A 9,624-nucleotide genomic window follows, 5' to 3' on the forward strand; every position below is an offset into this window, starting at 1 on the left:
AGGTCTACAATATGAATTACAAACATCAAATACACTTTCTTAATGATGTAACTACATGGAAAGCACACGTTTCAGCCTTGATCAACATAGTTATCGTCAAATCTCCTTTCCTTCATCAATGTAGGCTTCATTCCAATGGTAATGGCTTCAAGATAGTTCAAAAGAGTTTCATTCTATCTTCATCAAATCTTCAAGAAGCAAACCACCTTGGCTTCTCATGTCAACAATAACCAAGACTAAAGGACTACTAAAAGACTAAGGAGTGCTAAAAAACAAGCAAATAACTTGAATTATAGTTTTTTGCTATTGTAAATGACTTGAAAGAAAATTTGATGAATTATCACACATGGATTGATTGAACTAAATATAATAAGAATATAATGTTTCTTATTCTATTGATAATGAATATCTAACTAAATTTAAGGTTTTTATAGACCTTAATAGGAAGATTTCCTCAAAGATTAAAGCCTAGAGAGCCACACATTATCTGAAATTCATTCTTGGGAACTAGTTCTGCAGGTCCCTATGAATCTTGTTCACGAAATAATGTACATTAACATGAAGATAGAAACATAAACTATGTTGAGTAATATTTAAATCAATATTAAAGCTAATTAAAAGATTTTAGAGCTACTTCAAACATTCAAACTTGCACTTACATCATCAAAACTTATATTCAATAATTTCAAAAGTCGAACGAGGCTTCTTTCAATGTTGAACTAGTTAACAAATAAAACACCCTTAAATCAAAGAGAAAATCATAATGGTTTTACCTGATTCAATGCGAAAGTGAAATAACCAAATGATTGGTGATCCATCCCATTCTTTTCCGTAGCTAAATACCGTCACAGATCACAAATTTGCATCCAATAATGCAAAAATCCAATCACATTCACAGACACCTATACCTGCAAAATGACATACAAATTATAAAACCAAGCCCTTAACTCATTATTACAAAAAAAAAAAACTTGCTAGATTAAACTTAGTAATATAATACCCGAATTGGTTGTACAAATAGAAATAATCCAGAGCTCAATCGCATCTTTTATCAATAGTAAGCACCGAGAAAGATGCGAAGCAGAAAACAAAAACGGCAAAGTGGTTAGTGTCGCTTTAATTGGTTGTGAATTTGAGTTTTTGGTCAAATTTAACTGTAATTTTTGATAGGGATCGTGAAATTGGAAATTGTATGCCCTAAACTGAACCTAAAGAACAATCTCAATGGCATAATTTTAGGAGCAACAAGAAAAAAAAAACTGACTTACTTAACCCTAACCTCTACAACCAACATTTCAAACTAAAAACCAAAAAAAAATACCTAATACAAAAATAAGAGACAAAAAAAAAATCAAATCTACCACCACGCACAACCATCGAGCTTGTTCAAAGAAATGACACCTATAAACTTATTCAAAACTCCTACAAACTAACGGAAGGGAAGACAACAACAACCTTAACTTGACTCCAACAACCACACAAATCCTTGCTAGGAAATGGATACGAAGCACAACTAATAACTTTTCGTGCAATAGATACACAAACAGGAATTAAAGAGATACAAGAGTTGAAGACAGTTTGAATACGAAATTGAAAAGGATGAAGATGACACTTAACTTCACTTTTTTAGAAAGAAGAAAAGTTGGAAAGGGCGATAGCAACTTTATCTTAGAACGATGAACAAATGATTTTAGAAAAGAGTCGGCGCCACCGTGGATATCATAAAAATTGAAAAAAATTTGTCCAATCAACAATCACGTCATGTCGTAAGATTCTTGTCAAAAAATAAAGTGTCACCGTATCATTTTTCATAAAAGGTTAACTACATTAAAGCCCCGAGAGAATCTGGTGTCAGAAAAATAACTGTGAGAGCTTCTGATCTCTCACGTCACGTGTTCAAAGAAGGTCACGTCAACTGCTGATTGGATTGCTGTCATCCTCTCTCTCTCTTTCTTCAATTTCTTCTAAAACTCCCCGACTATCAATTGTGCTTTGTTCACTCCTGCGTACGAAAGGAAAAAAAAAGGTGCTGACTTGGGGTTTCTGTTTTTGTGCGTTGTTAAGGAGAGAAATTTGAACCATTGAGAAGAGAGGAAAAATGGGTGGCCAGGAACAAGGAGTTTCTGTTTGTGCTGCCTGCACCCACAACTGTCTTTTGTTCCACCAAACCAAACAAACCTCACCAACCTCTTTCTTCAAGTTCATCACTAGACAAGATTATTTAACAACTTTGGTTCGTATTCTTCTGCATTTTACTTTCCTTTTTCAAACATCAACACCATCTCTTACGTATATAAGTTGATAAAGTGTTGGTTGTGATCTATTATTATTATGCTGTTTATACGGACTCTTCAAAATGATCAAAAAAATGTAACCCCCAGCCTTTATTAGCCAAAAAGATTGACCACTTTTTGACCAAATAAGATTTTGGTTTGAACTCTTTCCAATGTATACCAGATATTGATTTCTATTGCTCTTTTCTTCTCTGTTTCTGTAACATTGTACAAGTGATTTTTTTTCTTTGATGGCGCTTAGTAGATCATACATTCATTAATATTATTTTGTTACCTGAAGCAGATACTCTTTTTTGGTATATTAATCTTTATATTGACCATGGGTTCTGATCTTTTATACTATTGCTCAACATCTTATTAAACTGCAGTGTATTCCTCCTGCTTTTAGTAGTATTGTGGCCAACATGGTTAATAAGAAAATCAATCTCAATGATTCAAGTGGGCAGCAGTGGAAGGTTAAAATATCAGAAGTTAATGGTTCATTTGTTTTTGGGGAGGGATGGAGTGTTTTTTCATCGGGTCATGGGCTTAAAGTTGGATATCTTTTGGTACTCAATTACATTAAGGATTTGCACTTTGATGTCAAGATCTACGATACTTCTGCCTGTGAAAAGCTTGGTCTTCCTAAAAGAAGAAATCAGAAGAAAAGAAGAAGGGGCAAAATTGGGTCACCTGTTGGAGATAGTATCTTGGTCAGACAAGAACTCAATGCGCCAAGGCAGTGCAGCGAGGTTCACTTAGTAGTACCACAAAATGCTAAAGAGAGTGATCAACATGTGCTCATACCAGATCACAGTGAAGACCCGTGTCATTCAAAAAGCCTAGAATTTGACCAGAGCCATGGGGATGATGGGACCATGAAAAGTGAGAACGGAGATTTAAAAGTTTCTAATGTTGATTATGAATCCAATATACTTGAAAAGGATGCAATGATATGCAGTAAAGATACTATGCTTGAAGGGGTGTTGAGTACTGAAGTTGCCTTGGATATATCTGAACTTCAAGTATGTGTAAGAAGTGTTTCTCTTGGTGAGGCAGACGCATATACACATGACAAGACTTCTGATTTGGAAATTGAAGAGAACAAAGCCATCTTGTCAAACGCGGAAGCACAAGAGTACCAATTTTTTGAGGACTTAGGTACTTAATAGAGTAGCTTCATTTTCATTTCTAGAGACTTAAAGTTGCTATAGGATCACATAAATATCATCCTATTAAAACTAATTTGTCTTACACACTAGTAGTGCTTCAGACTTCTAATTTTTCCATGATTTCCTAGATTCTTGTACTTTAATTGCCTTATTTTCAGAGAACTGATCATTCTGCAATCTCTGTAAAGGAACATACTCTACGTATTGGTGGTTTTCACGACACCAAACAGAAGTTCAATGGGATCTCAAAACTCATTGATGCTCATATTCATAATGGTGCATCTTAAATATTCTCTCAAACAAGCCCTTTAATTTGCCAAGGTTATTAATCAGTTACTATGATTACAGGTGAAATGATGAAATTGCCTGTGGACATCACTCCCAACTTGGACAGCTCCATGGATGAATTTCATTTCACAGGTGTTTTCTTTTCTCTTACCACTGTTGAAATTTTTTATCACTTCGAATCTCGTTATAAATGCATACATGTACTTCTCCTAGGAACCCCTTCATAATTTACCTGAATTAATCGATTCTATTATGATTACAGGCGAAGTGTCTAAAAAGTTGAAGAAAGAGCTTATAACTCGCAATGAAATGGAAGCAACAGGTGTTGAATCCCCCTAAATCACTTTTTGTGAATGTACTTCTCTGTACTAACTTGCAGTACCAGATTCTCACTCATGATAACTTTTCTGTGTGATTGTAGGGTTGCCGAAGGAAATTAAGGGGCTGTTGGATTCTGACATATTTAATGAATATAATGCGAGTCACTTTAAAACTACTGCACACCTCTCCTGTGTGGTTCCTCATGATAACATTTTCCTTGTACAGTATTAACAGTCCCTGATTCACCTTGTCTCCATTTATTGTTGTTATCTAGTTTATCTTGTAAATTGATTTTGCGTTACAAACTGGAATTACGTTTATTTAGGACAAGACTTAACTATAGTTTCTCTAATCAAAATTAGAGTTTCATCTCTTGATACCCTGTGCTATCCTTTAATGCCAATTTTTACTGTCTGGAGTAATGAGATGAAATTCCAATTTTGAGCAGAGATCAACACTAGAAGCACGGTTGAGGATGATAAAAATATGCATATCGTAAAGTCTCATTTCTTTTAAGATAAGTAAAAAAGTGAGTGCTGATGGTTTTATATTGAACTCTAGGTTCATGGTTTTAGTTACCTAAGTCAAAGTTATTTTGAGCTAATGTTTAACTTTTTTTACACCTTTGTAAGTAGAATATTGTGAAGTATAGTTAAGTTCTTGCTTGGAGAATCTGAGTGTATTTGGAGTCAAAGAGTTGGAAGTGTTTTCTGTATGTTGTAAAAATTTGCATATAGTAATTATTCTCTGATTTTCTTTTGAACAATGATCGTGATATTTTTTTTCCTGTTTTTGGAATTTTCAAGTTATATCTTGTTTATCCTTGATAATCTTATTTCTATGTTATTAGATGATTCTTGTGGGTAAAATGTAGTGATTTTCCCGACACATAGTACACACTTGCCCAGAGCCATTCCATTTTGTATTTTGAATGCCAAATTGACTATTTTCATTTAGCTTAAAACTTTTCTACGTGTGAGTGCTGATTCTTGTATCTTTGTTTGAGCACTTGTACTTATCATTTTGCTGCAGAAATTGCCGTCATGCCTGCCTTTAATTGGCAAGGTAAAGGTAGATCAGCAAAGGAAGATATTAGTATTTCTTCGGGATCCACTGAGGAGATTGTGGCCGGTCTATTATCATGAAAAACCGCATTTGAAATTACTGGCACATGGATGGTTAGATTTTAGCAGAGCTAATAACATTCAGCCAAAAGATGAGTGTATTTTTGAGGCTGAGGAGTGCAACTCTAAACGTATCTTATCTGTTCAGATAGTCCACAACAAGTGATGTTTGTTGGTATATTATTACAGAGAAGCATATGCAGTGTTTGGGTCTGTTTTCTTTTGGGTACATGCTACACAATGGTTTCTTTTCAATGAAGAACTTGCCATCTATTTCGCTAGTTTGTTTGTGTAATGGAATCAATCAGTAACGTTTGTGGTTTCTGATCCAACTAGTATCAGTTCCTCTAAAACTATGGATGCTGCCAATGAATGATGTTTGTTTACTTCAGTCACTTTCAATTTTTCTTAAACTGCTAGTCTCGAATAGTGAAGATTCCAGTCACTCTTCATGATCGTTTTGAGTACAAAAACAAAATTAGGACTTATTTGACAAAATTTAGACAAAAATTGGGACAAAAAGATATTTTAACTTTTCTTTTATAATATTTATTTTTTAATAAAATGGTACAAAGTTATGTACAATTATGTTGTGAAGTTAATTAGACAAGTATAGTGAAATTGAAAATGGAGACGAAAATACAAAATTTATTTATTTAAGGATTGAAAATAAATAATTGGGTTGAGTATCATATTTTGTTGAGGATTTTTTTAGTACATTTTACAACTTATAATTTTATTTTCATGGTTTTCGAACATATTCCATTGCTTTAAGTGAAAAAATAAATAAAAAAAACTTAAGAAAACATTGATTATTATTAGTTATTATATTTTTATAACATTAATAACACTTATATTTAGGATGCAAAAATCGCATTCGTATCATACTTTTCTCTCTTAATTATCATACTTTTCAATCTTGATTAAGGATGTTTTGACAGTATTTTTCGGTCACTTTTACAAAAACTAAACTTTATTTTTATTTCACTTTAAATTTACCCAAATAGGATATGACAATGAATGTTACAATTACAAGGAAAAGAGAGTTTTTTTTTTATCAATTTGGAATTCGGTACGCTGGGACCCGAAATTGTGGAATTTGTTAGTCTGCTACGTAAAACAAGTCGAAAATCGGCTTCCGATGAAAACGAATTTGAGTTGGATTTTTTTTTTTCGTTTTAATTAAAAAAAGTATTTAAAATAAATAAATATTATATTTTAAGATAGGAAATATAATGTAGTAATATTTATAGTGTTTTATAAAATTTTGGAAGAAATTTGTATTGACGAGTTAAAAAATTTAGAAAATAATTTAAGATGAATATATATTTTTGTAAGACGAGTTAAAAAATAATTTATAAGATGAACATATTGTAAGGTCCGCTTGTTTTTTTTTTCGCCTTTATTTTAAAGGACTGCCCCAAAGGCGTTGGGTTTAGGGTTGGCCCATAAGGAACTAGGACACCTAAACCAGCTGAAACCTTCATTCTTCTCATTTTTTCAGATTCAGCCTCCTTCCTCTTAGAACAAGTGACGCCTCTCTGCTAGGGTTTGGTCTCCGCTTGTTCGTACTAGCTCAGAAGTGCACCTCGCCTCAAGTAAGTTGGTTCTTGTACCGTGCTTCTTCCTTTTCGCGTCTGTTTTCGTGGTCTTTATTAAGGTCCCTAATAGTCACCCTGCCTTTCTGTCCTTGCAGCTGTTTCAGTTCGTGAAGCTGCTCTGGGAACTACTAGGTGTTTAGCTTAAGGGTCAAAGCCTATACTAGCCCTTTCCAGGTACGAGGAAGTTAGGGCTTGCTGTTTTATTTCGTTTTCTTATATGCTTGGTCCGGTTTCGTGAGTTGAATGTTGGGTTACCATTACAAACTGTTTGGGAGTTGTGAAAAACATGTTTTGGGTCAGATTAGATGTATGTGCCTGCGCGAACAGTGACGGGTCCTAGTTTTCTCGCCCAAACGAGTCTGTCTCGCCTAGGCGAGATCAACAGCAACTCGCCCAGGCTGCTTGTGTGAGTTGTTGCTCAAGCGGCGAGCTCTTGTTTTGAGCGAGAGCCCATCTCGCTCAGGCGAGGAGGTCTCGCTTAAGCAAGAGGGCACGACAGTGCCACTGTTCCTGATTCGAGCCCTCGCCTAGGCGAAGGGTGCTCACCTGAGCGAGAGAGACCTCTCGCCTGAGTGAGGCTCTTCTACCTGAGCGAAGGGCTAAGCGAGGGGTATGTTTGTGGATTGTTTTCTTCGTTCTTGGATATTGAATACATATATGGACTAATTATGCCTTTTTAAGTATGAATTGAGTGACTTTGTATGAATATGATGGATGATGAATTGTGATTCACGAGTTTTAACATGATATGAGCATGCTGTTTGTATGGGATGATTCATGGAATTAAAATGATGAGTTTGGTATGGATTTGACATGAGACATGAGTGAAGGTTGGTTAATAAATATGGCATGGTGTCGGTATGAAATACACTTGTACGCCCGTGGTTTGGGAAGGATGAATGGAATGGATTCAATTTGAAATACAAATGAGGAGGGATCATAAAGGTTGGCATGAATATATATACATATGCACGTTAAATATTACTTGTTTGATTATGATTGGTCCATGGTCAGTGCGTAATTCCTTGAAATCTCTAGGTGGGGTTTCAGGGTCGTGCTTCAATGGTCGGGACGTAATTCCATGGTCCCTGTTAGTAGGTATCCATGGTGGTGCCCCATCTATATAACTTGGTAAGGATTCAAGGTAAGGATTGCATCCTGACACTCTAAGGAGTCAATTAGTCTCACTTAGAGCGGACTGACTCTTATGGTGAGAGTAGTAGAAGGCCTGAAACTCATTAAGGACTAACCTTGTGTGTGAGGGAATTGATTCATTGTAACACTTGTAACACATAGCTCGGGGGTGAGCATAGGTATCCACTACAAGTGCAAGCATCCGCTGAATCCGACCAGGTTATATGTATCCGGATGAGTCGAGTCGAGTCTTAGTGTATTGGTTTGGAAGGTCATAACATGCTTGGGTGATGTATGTATATTGGACTGCGAAAGTATAACTGATTGCATTGATGAAATCTTTATGGCTCTATCTTACCCTGTTTGCTTGTTTGATTGTCTTGTGTGTTGTCCTTCTACTTTTGTGATGATCATCAACTTGTTGATCTGAGCAGATGCGAGAAACACTCGAGGTCAACCGGGAAGAGATGATTCCGCTGCATAGTCTGCTTGGGTTGGACATCGTGCTTTGTTTGGGCTTTTTGTTAGGGCGAAGGCCCACGTATTGCTTTACTCTTTAATACAATATCTTCTTCTGTTAGCCTTTGGTTCTTGTATCTGGTATGTTTTGGAATCGTGGTGTGCCTCGAATTCTGTAAGGAGTAAGGTTTAAACTCTTAGACCGCATTTATGCTTTATTTTGTTCGACGCTTCCTTTAATTATTTTATTAATTAAATGGGACGTTACATATATACTTAATCATGTAAATAATTTTATTAAATTTATTTTATCCTAAAAAAAATGGAAAAAAAATTACTTTTTAGATAAGTTGTTTTTCTTTCATTTTTTTATAATTTTATTTTTTAATGAAATGGTAGTTGTGAAGTTAATTAAACAAGCATAATAAAATTGAAAATGTATTAAGTGAATAATTAAATAATTTCTTTAATGATTGAAAATATATAATTGGGTTGGGTGTCATATTTTTTACTCTTAATTAATTAAGGATGTTGATGGGTTTTTTAGTAACTTTTATAACACCTAACTTTATTTTTATGACTTCAGAACTCATTTCATTATGTTAACTGAAAAAAAAATACTTGAAAAAATATTAATTATCATATTTTTATTGGAACATGATAGTCTAACAATTAAAATTTGACAACTCAAATTACAACCTGAATGGATCTGACGTGGCATTAATGATTTAAAAAGTATATTTTAGTAAGTGACACGGTGGAAATTGACGAAGTTAGTGAAGTAGAGAAAAATTAGGAAACAGGGTGATAGAGGTCGTACCCCACCAAATTAAAACATATTAAATAGAGTATATGAAAGTGAACCAAGTCGTCTCCCAACGACCAATATTTTCATTCAAAGCCAAATTTCCAGATGAACACAATAATAAAACACAGGGGGGGGTTTGGTAGATTCACACAACTTTGCTAAATTCTAATAAAAACACCAAAACTAAATTAAACACAGAATTCAAAATGTACTGGTTCCTTGATTCCACTGAAAAATCCACCAATCACAAGTAACTAAATCAATTCTCTTATCCAATTGACTCTCATGAAATCCGAATTAATCAACTATGTGAAAATTAACACAGCTTCATTACGCCATTAAGCATAGCACACATCCTTCTTTCAATTTCACACACTCACACACAGATTAAGCAACTGTGGCCAAAACCCAAACTCACTAAGCATGACAAGGATTCTGAAATTG

The 9,624-nt window shown here is 34.6% G+C and overlaps 1 protein-coding gene across 2 annotated transcripts; it reads left to right on the forward strand.

Moving 5' to 3' along the window:
* The first annotated feature begins 1,813 nt into the window (after positions 1-1,813).
* Positions 1,814-5,580, forward strand: LOC114162589 (uncharacterized). Of its 2 annotated transcripts, none has more exons than XM_085666366.1 (6): positions 1,814-2,233; positions 2,663-3,434; positions 3,794-3,865; positions 3,996-4,055; positions 4,155-4,278; positions 5,087-5,249. In XM_085666366.1, the coding sequence occupies exons 1-6, from the start codon at positions 2,099-2,101 to the stop codon at positions 5,109-5,111; spliced, it is 1,188 nt and encodes a 395-aa protein (XP_085522492.1). In that variant the 5' UTR covers positions 1,814-2,098; the 3' UTR covers positions 5,112-5,249. The 2 variants fall into 2 exon arrangements, with proteins under 2 accessions (XP_085522492.1, XP_027902321.2); XM_028046520.2 differs by having other exon boundaries at positions 1,816-2,233; positions 4,155-4,273; positions 5,087-5,580.
* Positions 5,581-9,624: the final 4,044 nt, after the last annotated feature.

Source organism: Vigna unguiculata, chromosome 9, assembly GCF_037176805.1.
Source record: "Vigna unguiculata cultivar grain cowpea cultivar isolate G323 ecotype 2 chromosome 9, ASM3717680v1, whole genome shotgun sequence".
Taxonomy (NCBI): domain Eukaryota; kingdom Viridiplantae; phylum Streptophyta; class Magnoliopsida; order Fabales; family Fabaceae; genus Vigna; species Vigna unguiculata.

What these genes read in the sequence shown, in the direction of transcription:
- LOC114162589 (XM_028046520.2), top strand. Translation starts at nt 2,099, where the DNA reads ATGGGTGGCCAGGAACAAGGAGTTTCTGTTTGTGCTGCCTGCACCCAC. An exon ending in GGATGAATTTCATTTCACAG is followed by an intron (nt 3,866 to 3,995) that starts GTGTTTTCTTTT and finishes TTATGATTACAG; the next exon opens with GCGAAGTGTCTAAAAAGTTG. An exon ending in CTCATGATAACATTTTCCTT is followed by an intron (nt 4,274 to 5,086) that starts GTACAGTATTAA and finishes ATTTTGCTGCAG; the next exon opens with AAATTGCCGTCATGCCTGCC.